Source organism: Biomphalaria glabrata, chromosome 5, assembly GCF_947242115.1.
Source record: "Biomphalaria glabrata chromosome 5, xgBioGlab47.1, whole genome shotgun sequence".
In the NCBI taxonomy this organism is placed as follows: domain Eukaryota; kingdom Metazoa; phylum Mollusca; class Gastropoda; family Planorbidae; genus Biomphalaria; species Biomphalaria glabrata.
In genome coordinates, this window is record NC_074715.1 from 32348487 (window position 1) to 32368603 (window position 20117).

The 20117-nt window shown below is 35.7% G+C and overlaps 1 protein-coding gene across 2 annotated transcripts in view; it reads left to right on the plus strand.

Moving 5' to 3' along the window:
• The first annotated feature begins 427 nt into the window (after nucleotides 1–427).
• LOC106076577 (uncharacterized) overlaps nucleotides 428–20117 on the plus strand; it is a 36563-nt gene continuing 16873 nt past the window's right edge. Inside the window, exons 1-9 of one of the 2 annotated variants that reach the window (XM_056029811.1) lie at nucleotides 428–517; nucleotides 618–704; nucleotides 2067–2129; nucleotides 4524–5217; nucleotides 15679–15841; nucleotides 16273–16418; nucleotides 16684–16811; nucleotides 18927–19187; nucleotides 19812–19892. In XM_056029811.1, coding sequence (XP_055885786.1) covers nucleotides 4716–5217; nucleotides 15679–15841; nucleotides 16273–16418; nucleotides 16684–16811; nucleotides 18927–19187; nucleotides 19812–19892 — 1281 coding nt within the window. In that variant the 5' untranslated portion in view covers nucleotides 428–517; nucleotides 618–704; nucleotides 2067–2129; nucleotides 4524–4715. The remainder of the gene's footprint in view (nucleotides 518–617; nucleotides 705–2066; nucleotides 2130–4523; nucleotides 5218–15678; nucleotides 15842–16272; nucleotides 16419–16683; nucleotides 16812–18926; nucleotides 19188–19811; nucleotides 19893–20117) is intronic. The other variant, XM_056029812.1, reaches the window with a different exon arrangement.

Below are 20117 nucleotides of genomic sequence, written 5' to 3' on the forward strand. Positions count from 1 at the left end.
AAAGTTAGGCAATTGACATATTATTAAATCTATAGAATTCTGGGTACATGTGATCTGCGAATTTCTGCTGCTATGGTAGCACCACGCGAGTTGGAACTTTGCCTTCGATATTGAAAGATCCCCGTAATTATTGCAGTCATTTCTGCTTTTGTTCTAGTAGTAGGTGGCATGTATAGTTTAGTAAATCTGTCTTACTAGATCTGCTACATAGTCTTGTAGATCTAAATTTATAATAATATAATGTAGCCTCACCATAAACAAACATGAATAAAAAGAAATAATACAGAAAACTGAAAAGGCCTCTAGATCTTTATAGATCTACAAAAAAATAATTTCTACATTAAAAAAAAAAAAAGATTATGATGAAATAATCAATAATGCGAATGCTTGCGAGGTGGTAAGCTGAAAGTTCTCGTTTCCTAGGAGTTGTCATGTCTGCTCTGCTTGCTTGAATGGCAATGAATACGATATCGAGACAAGAAGATAGATCTACTACTTTCGGATTACATTTAATCTAGTTTAGATATCAATCTACTCTTCTTAAATGGTCTAATTTAGATTTTTTTGCAGTTAAAATAGAAGTCTAGATCTAAATATATATATATTCAATATTCTAGGTCTAGACGAGTCTCAGACTGAGTCGTGAGTGGTCAGTGGACTGGACTGGGTCTGGAGTGAGTGAGTGAGACTCAGACTGAGTCTGAGTGAGTGACATTTAATTTATTAGACTCTAAAATGCTCTATTTTATTATTTAATATTTATTATAATATTATTATTATTTATAGAGTCTATATTAATATTATTAACTTACTAGATTCTTCTAGATCTTGATTAAAAGTAATAATATAATAAATAATACTACTTTTTTTGTACTAGATTACTAGATTGTAACTAGATAAACTAGATCTAGATCTATATAGATTCTATCATTCTAGATTCTAGAGTGACTAGATTCTTGACTCTAGAGATAAAAAATTATAATTAATCTCTAGTAGTAGTATTAATTAATAATTATAATATTATTACTAGACTCAAGTACTCTAATCTAGATCTAATTACTGAAATTTACTAGATTCTAGATTAATCTTTTCTATTTCTATCAGTCAGTAAGAGTAATAGTATGAGATACTGTGAGTATCAATATTTTTAAATATTGATCTAGATCTATGTAGGCTATATAGATCTAGTAATGTCTGTATTATATAAGATAAGATCTGTAATAAATAGTAATCTAGAGCTAAGAATAGATCTATATAACATTACTATATAGATCTAGACTAATAATATATCTCATAGTATAAGGTGACCAGATATTTAGGGAGAGAAAGCGGGACACATGTCGATCATGGGGCATAAAAAGAAAAGGCTAAAATATTTGTAGACATTATTACAATACATCACAATACACAAACTACTACTTCAATGATCTTATCTTATATAATACAGACGTTACTTCAGAAAAGAAGATGATTACGTCCTACGCGTCATGCATTTAGTTATGCATATTAACCAATGACTTAAATTCTGCCAAGTCACTGGTTTTCCTGGCTAGCTCAGGCAACCCATTCCTTGCTCTAATAGTACTAGGGAAGAAGGAGTATTTGTACAAATTTGTCCTAGCATATGGGATGAGAAATGTGCCTTTATCTTTGTGTCTTTCAGAGTATTTTATTAAATTTTGTTTTTGTATTTGAAGATTATGGTTCAGTGTTTTATGTATGATTGCTACTTTACTTTTGAGTCTTCTGTCCTGAAGGCTTTCTAAATTTAGTGATTTTACTAAAGGTGTTACTCTAGTTAAATGTGAATATTCATTTGTTATGAATCTCACTGCTCTATTTTGTGTCTGTTCCAGTTTCTTAATATTTTCTTGAGTTGAGGGGTCCCAAACGGAGGATGCATATTCTATTATTGGCCTAACCAAGGTTAAATAACATTTTAGTTTTATGTTCTTATTTGATTTATAGAAATTTCTTTTAATAAACCCTAATGCTTTGTTTGATTTTTTGATAGTTTCATCAATATGTGGATTCCATGACAGTTTTTCATTTATTATAACACCTAGGTACTTTGCTTGAGGTATTGTCGCAGTGTTTAGTACAAAATGCAGCCACAATTCAGCACACAGGTTTGTCAGGTTTAGGATTTATTTGTGTTGTTAACTAGCTGTACACCATTAAGGTCCCGGGGTTCAACCTGACAAGAACATCACTCACACACAGTCGTACATAGAGTAACCAACTATGTGAATAGTTTAAATAACAACAAAAATAAATGAATTTAATTGTATGAAACTGATATATGTGTATGTACAATGAGGACGATACATAGACAATATATATATTAGATATATATATATAATATGTATATATAAAGATATTATTCAATAATTAATTAAAGCACCTTTGCTACTGCTATCAACTTGTCACCCTGGTTTCATAGTCCACCAGACTCTGACCGACTGGCGTCACAAAATAGCCAACATCGGTAATAGTAAAGTTAGACCTCAGATGATTGCTAATTTGACAATGACACTGAAAACTGTAATATATATTTCTGAGACGGCAAGCGACGCCCACACTAGCATAGACTCAAGCTCAGTATATATACAACTCCAACTCTGGCACTCTATAAACGAAATAAACACAATACTCTCAACTTCTACACTAAAAATAGAAATAGTGACAACCTCATACAACATACAATAATAGATATCACAAACGAATAACTCACCTTAAACAGGGGTCCCAAAAATCCTACTGAATAATAAGTCAGAGAAACTGGTACAGACAAATAACGTTTTACGGGCCAACACACCGTCCGTTTCAACCAAATTCAGAGGGTGAACTGCCTCATGACAAAGAATGACCAATAAATGTCACCGGACTTTGTGACATAGCAAAAACAATTCATAACAAAAAAATACAAGACACTCTTGCCCCGTACAAGTACTACGAGTATGTAGAGGAAATAAAAAACAGAGTTAGGGGAAAGAAAAAGACACTTGTCTATACTACGCGACAAGGTTTCAAAGAAGCTTTTGAGAAAAGAAAAATGATTTTAAAGCAGGATATATTTTTAATAAGTTTTTCCATTGAAAGCTTCAGAACTAACCACTTTCCATAGCCAGAATTCCGCTCTATTTTAATTCGACGAATTTGATTTTTTTTTTCCTTTAAAATATTTTCAGCAAAGGGTGGCACAAAAAATTGTATCATCAGAGGAAACAGTTTCAATTTGTTTTGTGGACTCGAGCATCTGTGAGCTCTGCCAAAAACTGGGCCTGACTAACCTGCTTCTTTACTTTGTTCCTTATGTAGGGGTCAAACCTTTAATAACAATTGCTTCACATTTGAGTGAAAACTGTATATATGGAAAACTGTTGTTATGGAAAATTTTAGGTCTAAGATACACAAAAGTTTGTTTACCAGTTGCGAATTGATCTATGTATTAAGTACTTAAATGTTGGAGAAGTAACTTTATGGAGGCTTACTACATTAAGAAAAATAAAAAAAAAGTAAGCATGACATTGATCGACTTTAAAAAAAAAAAAAAAAGGAGGACATAAGCCGTCTCGCTTGGACATTTTAGGAAAAGCCTGACAGATGGTCCAAAGTTTAAGTCAAGTAACTGGCCAAGAAGACAGAGTTAAAAAAGTATGAGTTTAACTATAAGTGATCTTTTACTAAGTAGATCTACAGACTAGATAGGATGGATGGATCTATATTTCTTGATCTATAGATCTATATCAATTTTTTCTCCTTTTTTTAAATATGGGAGTGACATAATGCCATGATAAGCTTCTTTCAAGTCCCTTGGTACCCTGATCTGATTAAGTGCTGCACTGCTAATAGTCTTTATTTAAGTTAACCATCTATGACAGTCACATCTCATTGTCATAAAAAAGATTCTTAAAAACTTTTTGTGATAGTTCATATTTTAAACACACACACACATTCGATCTGATAGTACTTTTAATGTTTGGTTACATTTAGATTTGAAATATATCTTTATATATATTTATATCAATTTAAATATTTAATAAAATCTGCTTATATGACCATTTATTTTTGAGCTTCACCTGTTTATTTCCTTAAAATCCTCCTATAAGGAGGCTAATTACTTCTCCTTTTAAGAGGGAATATATTTTCTAAATCTTACAGCACATGGGGCTAGTGGTAATTGTATAGTATTTTCCCCTGGGGTTATATAGGAGTTTCATGTTCATATCAGGCTATGCAAGGCCTGAACTTACACATTTAAAGTTAGGACCATAAGACTTTCAAAAACACAGAGCATGATTGTATATGCTGGACACATAGTGGTCCATAAGAAGAAAAAATGTAAAATGACCCAAATATCTTTATCACAACTTCAACCATTGCACTATACTTTAAGCAACTCTTGTCTTTCCTAAAACTCATCACTTTTATTAGACATCCTAACAACTCAATTATTTTAATAACAGATTAAGGCTTTTTATGTGATTTGTATTAATGTGTATGCTTTGCTCATATTACAGAAATCCTATTTCAAAGAAGCTGCCACTACATACTGAGCTAAGCCTATGTGATTCAACATTCTTTTTAAATGTTTGCGTCAATCATGAATCTCCAAAGTGTTATTTGCAAAATTTTGCCTGAAGCTTCACAAACAAGAATTAACTTTACATATCCTCATAATGCAAGTAATTCTATGATTTGATTAGCAAAATATGAGAAATGATATTTCATTACCCCCCAACCATTCAATGCAGTTTCACCTCACTCATGGGACAGCCATACAGCTGACTGAAGGGCAGACACTAGCTACCAGAAGAAATGACACATTCTGCGATGGCATTGTATTTTTTAGTCAGCCAATACAAGTTAACCAAAAGGTTTGCGTAGAACTGGGTTGTACTACTTCATGGAGTGGCTCTGTCCGAATTGGGGTCACCACCATTGACCCAGCCAGGCTTCATGCTGACCAGCTTCCAAAATTTGCATATCCAGACTGGATTCATAAAGAAGAGTTTTGGATTAGGGTGATTAATGAGTCCTTGACAAGCCAAGGCTGTCGGCTGATGGTCTATATCAACTCTAATGGAGAGTTACTGCTATTTGTCAATGGCAATCACAAAGGAAGCCTTCTTTATGGTTTACCTATTCAGCAGAGATTGTGGCTTCTTCTAGACATCTATGGCAATACACTCTCTGCCAAAATTCTTATTCCTGGTAAGTAAATCTAAAATAATAATCACTTCTTCTATTGTTGCTAATAGCATAATTTACTATTAGGCTGTCGAACAAGGGTTTGGTTTAGGTTTCCATAGACAAGTCTTCTAGTGTAGCTTGAAAAGGTATTTTATCAGCAGTTGTTGCTTATTTCTTTCAGTAAACTAGCTTGGAATACCTTCAGCACCTGTTGCTTTATTTAATTTGTGTATTCCCTTTTTTTTTTTGTATATTTATAACTTGTATGTTTTCAACTTTGTTTAAATTAAATAGTAAAATCTCTGGAGAGATCTGACTAGTATCTGTCAGGTTCTTTGTCAGAACTTTTGGGACGGAAGTCTTTTTCTTACTTCAACGCTAAATTAACATTTATTGTGAATTCTAATTAACAGACAGAACCAGATATTACATTGATGGTTCAAAGAATGATATTAATTGTTGACTTAAGCATTGATGTAAAATGATTCAAACTGTGTGCTGTGCAACAGCTGTGGTTCAACTCAATTATTGGACATAGCGCCTAAGGCTAGCTTATGATGCTAAAGCAAACAAATGTTGGCCCTAGCTTGTGTGGTAGGGAGGCAGTAAATGAAATTAACCTCCAACCTCCACTCAACGGATCAATCACCATAAAACAAAGCTTTAGTTCCAGTGTGGACTCTTGCTTGACATATGTTTTAACTGAGCCTGGAGGAGGGGGGGGGGGGCTAATAGAAACTATGAATACAACATCGTGTTCATTGATTTTTTATTTTGTTTTATGTCCATTCTTCCTGATTTCAACTATGTAGTTTGTCACACCACGTTAAACGTTATAATTTCCATATCCACTTGTCCAAATCTGTGACTTTAATTGTTTATCTGTGTATCCACCACCTAGGCTACATAACCATTGTCACAAACAGTCGTTTATATATGTCTGTTCTATTGTGGTTGTGCAGGCATGTCTGTAAGTTCCGTCGCTGTTATCGTGCAAACCTTCGATGGAATCTTTCCAAGCCCCGGACCAGTAGTTGCCGACTTGATTATAACCTGCACTGGTTGAGACACTGTGCTCTCATAGTCCAGTAGTTGCCGACATTGTTGTAACCTGCACTAGTTGAGACACTGTGCTCTCATAGACACTCATAGTCTAGTAGTTGCCGACATTGTTGTAACCTGCACTGGTTGAGACACTTTGCTCTCATAGTCCAGTAGTTGCCGACATTGTTGTAACCTGCACTGGTTGAGACACTTTGCTCTCATAGTCCAGTAGTTGCCGACATTGTTGTAACCTGCACTAGTTGAGACACTGTGCTCTCATAGACACTCATAGTCTAGTAGTTGCCGACATTGTTGTAACCTGCACTGGTTGAGACACTTTGCTCTCTTAGACACTCATAGTCCAATTGTTGCCGACATTGTTGTAACCTGCACTGGTTGAGACACTTTGCTCTCATAGTCCAGTAGTTGCCGACATTGTTATAACCTGCACTGGTTGAGACACTGTGCTCTCATAGACACTCATAGTCTAGTAGTTGCCGACATTGTTGTAACCTGCACTGGTTGAGACACTGTGCTCTCATAGACACTCATAGTCTAGTAGTTGCCGACATTGTTGTAACCTGCACTGGTTGAGACACTTTGCTCTCATAGACACTCATAGTCCAGTAGCTGCCGACATTGTTGTAACCTGCACTGGTTGAGACACTTTTCTCTCATAGTCCAGTAGTTGCCGACTTGATTATAACCTGCACTGGTTGAGACACTTTTCTCTCATAGTCCAGTAGTTGCCGACTTGATTATAACCTGCACTGGTTGAGACACTGTGCTCTCATAGACACTCATAGTCCAGTAGTTGCTGACTTGATTATAACCTGCACTGGTTGAGACACTGTGCTCTCATAGACACTCATAGTCTAGTAGTTGCCGACATTGTTGTAACCTGCACTGGTTGAGACACTTTGCTCTCATAGTCCAGTAGTTGCCGACTTGATTATAACCTGCACTGGTTGAGACACTGTACTCTCATAGACACTCATAGTCTAGTAGTTGCCGACATTGTTGTAACCTGCACTGGTTGAGACACTGTACTCTCATAGACACTCATAGTCTAGTAGTTGCCGACATTGTTGTAACCTGCACTGGTTGAGACACTGTGCTCTCATAGACACTAATAGTCCAGTAGTTGCCGACATTGTTGTAACCTGCACTGGTTGAGACACTGTGCTCTCATAGACACTAATAGTCCAGTAGTTGCCGACATTGTTATAACCTGCACTGGTTGAGACACTGTGCTCTCATAGACACTAATAGTCCAGTAGTTGCCGACATTGTTGTAACCTGCACTGGTTGAGACACTTTGCTCTCATAGACACTCATAGTCCAGTAGTTGCTGACATTGTTGTAACCTGCACTGGTTGAGACACTTTGCTCTCATAGACACTCATAGTCCAGTAGTTGCTGACATTGTTGTAACCTGCACTGGTTGAGACACTTTGCTCTCATAGTCCAGTAGTTGCCGACTTGATTATAACCTGCACTGGTTGAGACACTTTGCTCTCATAGACACTAATAGTCTAGTAGTTGCCGACTTGATTATAACCTGCACTGGTTGAGACACTTTGCTCTCATAGACACTAATAGTCCAGTAGTTGCCGACATTGTTATAACCTGCACTGGTTGAGACACTTTGCTCTCATAGACACTCATAGTCCAGTAGTTGCCGACATTGTTATAACCTGCACTGGTTGAGACACTTTGCTCTCATAGTCCAGTAGTTGCCGACATTTTTATAACCTGCACTGGTTGAGACACTTTGCTCTCATAGACACTCATAGTCTAGTAGTTGCCGACATTGTTATAACCTGCACTGGTTGAGACACTTTGCTCTCATAGTCCAGTAGTTGCCGACATCGTTGTAACCTGCACTGGTTGAGACACTGTGCTCTCATAGACACTCATAGTCCAATTGTTGCCGACATTGTTGTAACCTGCACTGGTTGAGACACTTTTCTCTCATAGACACTCATAGTCCAGTAGTTGCCGACATTGTTGTAACCTGCACTGGTTGAGACACTTTGCTCTCATAGACACTCATAGTCCAGTAGTTGCTGACATTGTTGTAACCTGCACTGGTTGAGACACTTTGCTCTCATAGACACTCATAGTCTAGTAGTTGCCGACATTGTTGTAACCTGCACTGGTTGAGACACTTTGCTCTCATAGACACTCATAGTCCAGTAGTTGCCGACATTGTTGTAACCTGCACTGGTTGAGACACTTTGCTCTCATAGACACTCATAGTCCAGTAGTTGCCGACATTGTTGTAACCTGCACTGGTTGAGACACTTTGCTCTCATAGACACTCATAGTCCAGTAGTTGCCGACATTGTTGTAACCTGCACTGGTTGAGACACTGTGCTCTCATAGACACTCATAGTCCAGTAGTTGCCGACATTGTTGTAACCTGCACTGGTTGAGACACTTTGCTCTCATAGACACTCATAGTCCAGTAGTTGCCGACATTGTTATAACCTGCACTGGTTGAGACACTTTGCTCTCATAGTCCAGTAGTTAATGTAGGCCTATAAATTGGTTTACTACTTGATGCTTATTGAAGTCACTGGGATGTCGTATATGTTACTTTATAAAAAAAAATTGAGGTCTAAGGATGTATTTCAAGTGCCTTTGTCGCGTTTTCTTGTGTGTTAGTTTTATATTTCATCGCTTGAATGGTTTTACGTCTATGTGATGTCCTAAGATGTCATAGGCTGATTTAAATTTAAAGATCATGTGTTGTTGGTTGGTCGTTGTCTTCTAGTTTTAAACAACTAGTACAACTAAACCGATATAGGCGTATTATATTATTAATAAATAAATTATACAAACTTCCCCTGTTAACTTGAGATATAGATCTAATAATAATGAAATAAACGGATAACTAAACACTATATCAAATCAAAAACGTGTTTACTCTTTCTAGTCTGTGGGTCGTCTGTCATCCCACTAACACCCACGTGACTATTTAACATAAATTATGTCAGACGTTGTCTTAGATTCATGATTCACAAGAGCAGAAACTAATGCTCCTTTTCTTCGTTGTTACATTGGAAACACAGCCTGTGGATGATTTGTATACCCTTGGAAAGCTGTGAGTCTTGTAGACTGAATATGGTTTGTCAAGAAAGTGCCTCATAAGATTTGATACAGCTGGAAACGCCTCTGTTGTATCTGAGTTATGTTTGAAATATTTTTTTTTTGTTCAAGACTGTGGATATATACAAGAAGTATAAAAAAAATAAAAGTAAACCTTAGTCCTTGTATTGTTGCCCACTAAGACTACAACAGTAAACCTTAGTCCTTGTATTGTTGCCCATTAAGACTACAACAGTAAACCTTAGTCCTTGTATTGTTGCCCACTAAGACTACAACAGTAAACCTTAGTCCTTGTATTGTTGCCCACTAAGACTACAACAGTAAACCTTAGTCCTTGTTTTGTTGCCCACTAAGACTACAACAGTAAACCTTAGTCCTTGTATTGTTGCCCACTAAGACTACAACAGTAAACCTTAGTCCTTGTATTGTTGCCCACTAAGACTACAACAGTAAACCTTAGTCCTTGTATTGTTGCCCACTAAGACTACAACAGTAAACCTTAGTCCTTGTATTGTTGCCCATTAAGACTACAACAGTAAACCTTAGTCCTTGTATTGTTGCCCACTAAGACTACAACAGTAAACAGGATTCGATCCAACACGATTGTCTGACTGATTCGTTTTGAACAGGGCAACACGACCTATTGCAAAGACCACATGAAGCTCAATCTAGCATCTCAGCAATCAGCTGTGTGATTAGGTGTGCGTGCATGGTGGTTGATTTTCTATGTACATTGTTACCTCATTATGTTTTGGGCTATCTTTATATAACTAGTTAGTTTACTTTTTGGTGGGTGATCTCTAACTATAAAACTAGTTATCTTCCTGTTTCCTGGTCCACAAATCTGTAACTACAGGTGAAGAAGTTTTCATTGGAAATCAATGTTTTGGTATCGATCTTTTCCTGATCAATTTCTAACGACATTTCGATCAATAGGCCTGCTAAACTTGAAGACATGTTCATTAAGAAACGTTAGCTGTCTATGGAGAGTTTATGTGTGTATGAGGTCCGATGTTTCTAGTATAAGGATCACCACTGAAAAGGTTTTCATGTCTGGTTTATTTAGTATTTAGATCATGTCTGAAAAGGATCTGGAAGTAGCCATGTCTGGTTTATTTAGTATTTAGATCATGTCTGAAAAGGATCTGGAAGTAGCCATGTCTGGTTTATTTAGTATTTAGATCATGTCTGAAAAGGATCTGGAAGTAGCCATGTCTGGTTTATTTAGTATTTAGATCATGTCTGAAAAGGATCTGGAAGTAGCCATGTCTGGTTTATTTAGTATTTAGATCATGTCTGAAAAGGATCTGGAAGTAGCCATGTCTGGTTTATTTAGTATTTAGATCATGTCTGAAAAAGGATCTGGAAGTACCCATATCTGGTTTATTTAGTATTTAGATCATGTCTGAAAAAGGATCTGGAAGTACCCATGTCTGGTTTATTTAGTATTTAGATCATGTCTGAAAAAGGATCTGGAAGTACCCATGTCTGGTTTATTTAGTATTTAGATCATGTCTGAAAAAGGATCTGGAAGTACCCATGTCTGGTTTATTTAGTATTTAGATCATGTCTGAAAAGGATCTGGAAGTAGCCATGTCTGGTTTATTTAGTATTTAGATCATGTCTGAAAAGGATCTGGAGGTACCCATGTCTGGTTTATTTAGTATTTAGATCATGTCTGAAAAGGATCTGGAAGTACCCATGTCTGGTTTATTTAGTATTTAGATCATGTCTGAAAAGGATCTGGAAGTAGCCATGTCTGGTTTATTTAGTATTTAGATCATGGCTGAAAAGGATCTGGAGGTACCCATGTCTGGTTTATTTAGTATTTAGATCATGTCTGAAAAGGATCTGGAGGTACCCATGTCTGGTTTATTTAGTATTTAGATCATGTCTGAAAAGGATCTGGAGGTACCCATGTCTGGTTTATTTAGTATTTAGATCATGTCTGAAAAGGATCTGGAAGTAGCCATGTCTGGTTTATTTAGTATTTAGATCATGTCTAAGGATGTATTTCAAGTGCCTTTGTCGCGTTTTCTTGTGTGTTAGTTTTATATTTCATCGCTTGAATGGTTTTTAGTCTATGTGATGTCTTAAAGCAGCATTGACCTTTCATTGAAAAGAAAGTTTCCTTTCACCCCTTTCAGACCTTGCGATCTGTAGGGCAGATGATGTCAAGATCATTTTTCCCTGGCCCCAGGTTAACGAGGGTGTCATGTGGTCTACACAAAGACCAACCATCTTTACTTTTCCCCAACTAATATCAGGTACCCAGAGGCGCCTAAAGATACCGAAATTAAAAATCCTAATCCTCACCATGATTTGAACCCCTTGACCCTCAGTTCTGAAGCCAAGCGCTTTAACGCTTAACCAACGCTGATTCAGTAGTGTTACAAATTGTTGAAGAAAACGTTGACAAACTTATAGTGAGTTTCACTCGTAACATTGTTGCAATTAAGCTCAAACTCCGTACATTAGGTTCTGTACCGGAGCTACTATAGATAGGTCTACGTAGTGTAGCAAAATGCATTATTCAATCAAAACAAAAATACAAGCAAAACAAAATCTAAATAAGTAAAAAAGTAGAGTTATTTCTCTTAGCTGAAATATTGTGCTTATCAATAAAACGTTTTACTACTGAGTAGTCTCACGATCGTGTGCCAAAATTGATTATAGATCTACATAGTAAAAAGTGTTATTGACGCCACCACGACTGGCATTGATACAAAACTAAACCTAGGTCTACAGTAGTTCTTTGGATGGTGTAGCTCATCAGCACGGGGACACTACACAGCTACAATGATTGTTAGGCTAGTCTCTCAGAGGTGTCAATATCCATTTCTAATTGAAAAATACTTTATTTATGTTCCAATTAAGAGTATTTTATTGCAATAAAACCAAACTGGTTGCTACATTGTTTTACGCACATCTTATAGATTATAGAAATAGACTTTCTCTGACAACCAAATCAATTGGCCTATTGGAGAGCACCTTTCAAACATTTCTTGTATTGACACACTAAATATATAAACTGTTTAGGAGAAACTGAACATGATTCTAGAATCTAGATCTATTTAACACGTCAACAAACAAAAATTCTTCCTAACATTCACATTCCGATGGAATCAAACACACACACTCTTTCAGTATTATGGCTACAGTTAACTAACCTATACAACTGATCTACTCAGTGGAGTCTCTAGAGGCGGTGTCACCCTCGCGGAAAGCTGAAGGTATCACCCCCACCCAAAAAAAAATCCTCCTACGACCCCGCTCCCCCCCCCCCCCCCCCCAAAAGTTTTTTTTTTGTTGTTGTTGAACCATAATGCTGTGAACTAATTAATGAATTATACATAGAAAAGGATTTTCTTTTCTTTTTTTTTTTAATAATAATAATCTTATTATCCATAAGGAAATTTGTCTTACAGCTTATGCATTTGAAAGCACAAATTGGATGTCGCCACAGTGCAGCGCCATCTTTAATTTTTGCTTATGAAATTTTATCAATACTAAGTAAAATTATTGAAATTAGAAACGTTGAATTGTGCTTGTTTCTTTATTAGCGGTTATTAAAGAGCTTCTTAAAGAATCGACTTTACATTATACCAATGTTTCTCAACTTCTTTCGAAGAGGCAGATCATGCACTGATCAGAGTGTCGTCACTTTTAAAAAGAGAATATGGCATCCCGCAACAATTTATGCAGCCCCTGTGACATCTCTACAGCAAATCTAGCTGTTGGATCAGAACAGGCGATGAAATAACGGGGTTCACCATCGAGTTGGGTCTGAGAAAAGTGTGTATCTTATTTCCATTTCTTTTTCTGCTGGCCATCAAAGAGGAATAGAGATGAATTCAGCATCCCATGACATGAACCAAAGTGACTGCGGGACCTAGACTTTGCGGACGATATTATTCGCGAATACACTTAAATATATATACAAGAGATGACGGAGAGACTCAGTTAGGGGCATTATTGACTACAGGTCACTCAGTACCTCTGTCTACATTGGTCCTACAGGTCACTCAGTACCTCTGTCTACATTGGTCCTACAGGTCACTCAGTACCTCTGTCTACATTGGTCCTACAGGTCACTCAGTACCTCTGTCTACATTGGTCCTACAGGTCACTCAGTACCTCTGTCTACATTGGTCCTACAGGTCACTCAGTACCTGTCTACATTGGTCCTACAGGTCACTCAGTACCTCTGTCAACATTGGTCCTACAGGTCACTCAGTACCTCTGTCAACATTGGTCCTACAGGTCACTCAGTACCTCTGTCAACATTGGTCCTACAGGTCACTCAGTACCTCTGTCAACATTGGTCCTACAGGTCACTCAGTACCTCTGTCAACATTGGTCCTACAGGTCACTCAGTACCTCTGTCAACATTGGTCCTACAGGTCACTCAGTACCTCTGTCAACATTGGTCCTACAGGTCACTCAGTACCTCTGTCAACATTGGTCCTACAGGTCACTCAGTTCCTCTGTCAACATTGGTCCTACAGGTCACTCAGTACCTCTGTCAACATTGGTCCTACAGATCTGGAATAAATAGAAATATTAGTCTATTTAGGCAGCGTTATCACAAGCTCTGGAGGTGCATATTACGATGTTGCATGTCGGATAGGGAAAACAGGAGCTGTCTTTCCAAAAGTACAAACCAATCCATTAGCTTGGAGATCAAGATCCACTTCCTCAATACAATGATTGTACCTACGCTTTAATATGGGTGGAAGATTGAAAAGAGGCTAAACGAGGCTCAGCAGTTATGGCATAGAAGGGATCCTAAGAATAGCCTAACGATTTCACTTTCACGTCTAACAAGTCGCACCTTTTTAGAAGACCTAAAATCCGTGGGCACCAGCTGAGAAAAGGCTATGGAGGTCGTTTTAGACCGATCTCTGTAAAGAGAGCTTTCGTCCTATGCACCAAATGGCGCGCGAGGGCCTAAATTTAAGTTTTCTCAAATTCTTACAACCAAAAATGTTACGTTAGCCGCCCAGTTGGTCAGATAAAATAGGTCCGTGGAAGACCCAGGTGCCAGACGTTTTTCGGCATTACTGATCTTAAGAAACTGTTTTTCCTGGCGTCTAAAAAACATTACTTTGCTTGGAAGATCACTATTGACAGGTCAAATAGACTTCAATTAAGAAAGGTGGGACGGCTTGAAACTGAACTGTGCGACATTCAAGGCAGTAAGAGGCATGTCAGGAGTTTGATCGTACTATTCAGCAAGTAGCGGGCCTGTTAGTAGAATCACTGTACTTGACCTAAGCAGGGTCCTCTAGAATTACGTTAGGCAAAACGCACTTTCAAAGATGGAACGACGAGACTTTATTGAATTTCGTAAATATTGGTAATAATGTCGTTTTTATGTGACTAACAGGCTACTCAAATCTACTAATCTACGGATTAACTGTCATTCTAACTGTCGTGTTTGTGTTTGTAATGTTATTACAGCGCCTTGAGCCTACATTTTGTTTGTTAACAGCGCTTTATAAATAAAATTATTATTATTATCTAACTACACTGAAAACACAAACGATTTTCGTGCTTCAAATGCCCTCCCCTTTTTGTAAGCACCTAACGTTTTAGACATTTGTGCCAAAAAGAATACTATATTATATAGATACTAAACGAGCTGAATATGTATGGATATCTAGCTATATTAACTAACTTGAAATTTAAAAGTTGTTTGCAAAAGTGCATTTTGCAAACAGTTTTTTTTCCACTTGGGTGTTATCCCCTGATGGGTGTCACCTTGTGCGGCCTGCACCCCTAATGATGGCTGCCTGGTCGTGCGGTTTGCGCGCTGGACTGTCGTTCGGATTTATCGACGGTCGAGGGTTCAAACCCTGCCCGCTCCCATCTCCCGTCGTCCTGCGGGAGGTTTGGACTAGGAAGTAAACTATCTTCAACTCTGAAGGAACATCCGAATTATGTAAAACATTTTCCAACCAACAATGACGCCACTGGATATCTACCTACAACTTGCATTGTTTAGTTTCCTTAGTTTTGAACAACATTATTATTATTACAATTCCTTATGTACTTGTCTCTCAGTGTTATGTAGTCCTGTGGGCATGTGGGTACAAGTGTATTAGTTGACTGCTTCTCCAAACTAAATCCTGGTTAGACATTTGAACACAGAACTGGAAGCACAAGTCCAAAAGTTTATCCAGCTCTACTAGGGGAAAGGCAGTTGATCTTTGTTATGGCCCCACAATATCTTCATAAACTATTGGTTACAGAAATACTTTATGACTTCCATATTGCCTTTTTGATTTAGGGCTGACATTTAATTGCTTTTTCTTTTTGTAGATGAGATTCCACAGGAGATTTTTGCAAGGGGACCCCAAGCAGTGGAAGCTTTTGAGCAGGCTTGTATAACTGGTACACAACCTGTGTTTCGAACAAGACTTATGCTGGTAGGCCAGGAAAGAGTTGGGAAAACAAGTCTAATGAGGTCTTTAACTGGGGAAAGGTGAGATCTTTTTTTTTTGTAATTAATTATCTTTGTGCATTTAGGCTTTAAGACATTTATTTAAACAAAGTATACAAAAATATAATTAGAAAAAAAAAAGCCCCTACAACCTTCAAAATATTCAAAGTTAAACTTATCTTACAGTAAAGGTGCTTTGTTTCATTGATATGATTTTTCCTGGTTTGTATCCAACAGATGTCACTTCAAGTCATTTCACAGTAGGCATATTAGAAGAAAATGAAAAATTTCTTTATATAACAAATGTCTGTTAAGGAAAAGACTTACATCACACTAACAGAAATATTACTGTTATATTTAACATGACTTTATATAATATATAGATAAGATAATTATATATCTTTATTGAAATATAAATTAGCCATCTTAACAAAAGCTCAACAAAACCTAATTAGTTGTTCTAAAATCTTCAGTCATAACAAAGATGAAGAAAGTACAAATGGCATCAACCTTTCAGCATCATGTTCCTTTAATCTCAGCAACCGCACATCATGGAAACTGGCCATCAAAGGGGACGATACCGCCAGGAAGGAAAAGTTTGAAAACTCTGTTGATATTGGTAATTATGATATCTGTACATTAAATACATGGCCATTGGTATCTAACATACAATATCTACAGATACGTACTTGTGTTCATCATTCAAATTTAATCTAATCAATACAAGTAGTCAGTATTTGTCATGATGTCACTATGTCCATTTATGTTATTGTACTAACTAACAGGTTCCATCTCCTTGAATCTAGTTGGTTCATCAATATAGTGTAAAAATTTGATACATTGATATATGTTTGTTTCTATATTTGACTGTTCCATTGGTCCAGATGCTAGCAGTGATCTAGAAGAGGAATACAATAGAGCTATAGCAAACAATATTGCTCTAGAGCTTATGGCCATCAAAAAGAAAGATGCTGATATGCAGACAGTCATCAGAAACATGGAAAATAACAAAGTTAGTTGTTTTTTTTTTCTATTTAATTTTGTGTTTGAGTGGTACAGCCCTGTATTATTAATATATGTGTTGTTAGTTAAATAGTTGTTTTTTTTTAAATTTAATAAAGGCTTTTGAGAATAGTTTGTAGCTTAATGTTTGTTGGGATCAAAATTATAACAAGAGACAAAATAACTTAGTCATTGCTTAATGCTTAAAGCCAGGGTAAAAGAAGACAGTTAAACTAATAGTTATGTCAATGAACAGTATTGCTTTACCTTAGTTAATTGAAGTCTTATGAACTTCACAGGAGCTTTAGGTCTTTTGAGTTCCCACATCTTAAAACAAAAGAAAGTTACTGATAAAGATACTACTTTTTTCCAAGAACCATAAATCTAAAGCTTTAAACAGTCCATGAAAGTTCACACAAAAATATTAAAATTGGTTTATTTATATAAGTGCTTATGACCATTTGTTAATGATAATGTAATGTTCTAAGTTCTATAAAGTACTCAAAAAATATTCTTCAAGATGATTGTTTAAAATGAGACAAGTAAATACTCATTATTCATCATAGACTATGCTCACAATAATATATCTTTCTCCATAGTAGAAGGTTTTGGGAGCATGTCACAGGGTTGGTGTCACCAAATTTGGTCAGCTAACAACAAACTTGTATTGCATTTTTTTAAATTAAACATTACTTAGCTTGTAGGTGTAGCTAGTTCACATTCATTCATTTTTAAAAGAAACAAAAACTTGCCTATAATTTAAGGTGGAAAAGCATGTCAATATCTTGTCTCTAGTAAGAATCGAAAGTATCAAAATTCACAATAATGTTTTATAAAATAGCCAAAACCTTTGTTTAAAATTTTTTTATTGGTTGGTTGAAAATATATAATATTTGTTCCATCGAACAATAGAAGCCTTAATGGGTGTTTCACGAACTATTGCAATAATTAACTACAAGGCCTTAATTCTTTGGTAAAGGCAAAAAGAATATATATTTTTTGGCTCTTCTCTGGAAAATCTCAAAAACTTCACAATGATCTTTGAACTGATGTATATGTTCTGAATCTATTTTGAAAAACAAAAATCAGCCATTAAAGGATTTCCTGGTTGAGTTGTTAGAAGAATACCACAATATTACAAAACAAGCTCTTGTTATTTTATTCTAGTTTCATACAGCCTATTTCTGTGAATGCAGAATTTTCTTATATGTTGCAACAAAATGAAAGTATACAAATAAACTTGATGTGACACAGTTATTACAATTCTACTTACCAATATCATGTCTGATATCAAGAAGTTATGCTCTTCAAAGACACAGCACCATCAAAGTCATTGCAATTTATATATTCATATGTGTGTATTTTATTCTGATTCCAAAAAGGAAAATATATATATAATAATGCTAAAATAGTTTATATATTATTTTGTTTTATTTATTTCAACCAATAGGAAAAAGTAAAAAAGTAAAGTAACCATTTCAAACCTTGCAATCTAATGGACAATGATGTAAAGGTCTATGGCCAACAGTTTATGTGCATTACCACTCAGCCACCACTATGTCAGCTAACAGGACATATTCAAACCTAAAAAATAAGCAAAGTGTTCCATCAAATTCTTGGAATGTCCCTAGTGTTTCATTGAGGAAAAAGTTTGAGAAACACTGTACTATAGTATAGTAAAAAAAACAAAGTTATAAAAAGTTTTGTGTTTTTTTAATTATTGTTAGAACATCGAGCATAAAAAAAAAATCCAGCCCCAAACCATCACATACTAAGATCACAGAGTTAGACAATCTAGGCTCAATTATAAAAGTATATTAGCTTACTGGACTATAAGTTGACACATATTGGGATTATTATTAAAGCAGACAAATACACAATGTGAAACAATAATGTCTGGATTATTATTAAAGCAGACAAATACACAATGTGAAACAATAATGTCTGATTTCCAATTAGGCCGGCCATACCCACTTTGTCCACTTTCATAACATACATATTGTTGAAAGACCATTGATGCATCCAAATTGTTTTTGTTTATTTTACATTCCAAGACTTTTATTCTCTTATTGATATACTAAATATGGTTGTAATGAGTTAATAAAATATTTCTTTATTGTCTCAGGGTAGTACTGTGAACTCTTCCTTTGCTGCCCTTGATTCAATCATTGATAAAGACATTGTTCTAGTCTCCAAGTCTAGTCAGCAATCTGTTCTCCATGAGGGAGTCCCTGATAAAATAGCCAGCCTAGTGCAAGAGATACTAGATGAGATAGAAGGCACCCGTGTAGAGCCTGCTGCTGTCTTCAGCACAGACAGGGATCAGAAAATTGTTCTTAACATTTGGGACTTTGCAGGGCAAGCTGTTTATTACACAACACATCAGGTCAGTTTGGACAATTCATTTTTTAAAAAGTTTTTAGACAAATAGTAGCTGGTTGAAATATTTAAAATGCAAACAAAATATTTCTACAATATAATGTTGCAGTGATTATGATGAAGACATTGAAAATATGAATGCCCCTTTTTGTTGAAATGTTTAATGTTTTTTTCATCTATTTTTCTTGTTCTCTATTAAAAAACAAACATAAAAACAAGAATAATATTTACAATTGAACAAGTAAAAAAATGTATTCTTATGTCATTGTACATTACAACTTAACATCTTTAAATTAATATCTGATGTTTTTTGTTATAAATGAGACAACATGAAAGTATTCTACATTACTTAACTTACATATAGATAGAAGCCTTAAAAGTGTAATCATTAGTTTTACAAAGATGAGTTTTATAAGTTCTAATTTATTTAGGAATACCTTATAAAAGTGTAATCATTAGTTTTTCTACAAAAGACTTTCATTGGTTCACATTAATCTTACCGCTAGAACTGTTGAACTATTCATATTCTAATCCTCTATTATTTATTAATTTAGGTAGAAATTCTTTAGAAACAGATATACCATTTGCTCAGAATATATGTTTACAAATGTTTCATGTTTTTTCATTGAAGGTATTCCTGACAAGTAGAGCTGTGTATTGTTTTGTTTTCAACTTATGTGATGAACTGACAACAAAATCCATTGTACAACAGGTTAGGTCCTGTCCTCTTCACACATTATATGGGCACTGAACCCAAAGTTGTACCTAATTGTATTATCTTGACTCATTACTACCCATTCTTATAGGAAGAATTTTTTATCCAGTTTGGAATGGATAGTTTCAATTCAAAATAGTTTTACTACAATATCTTTACAAAATTATGTTGTATAATATGTTTTGTGTTCAAGTAATTCCGAATATTAAAATGCGATCTAAT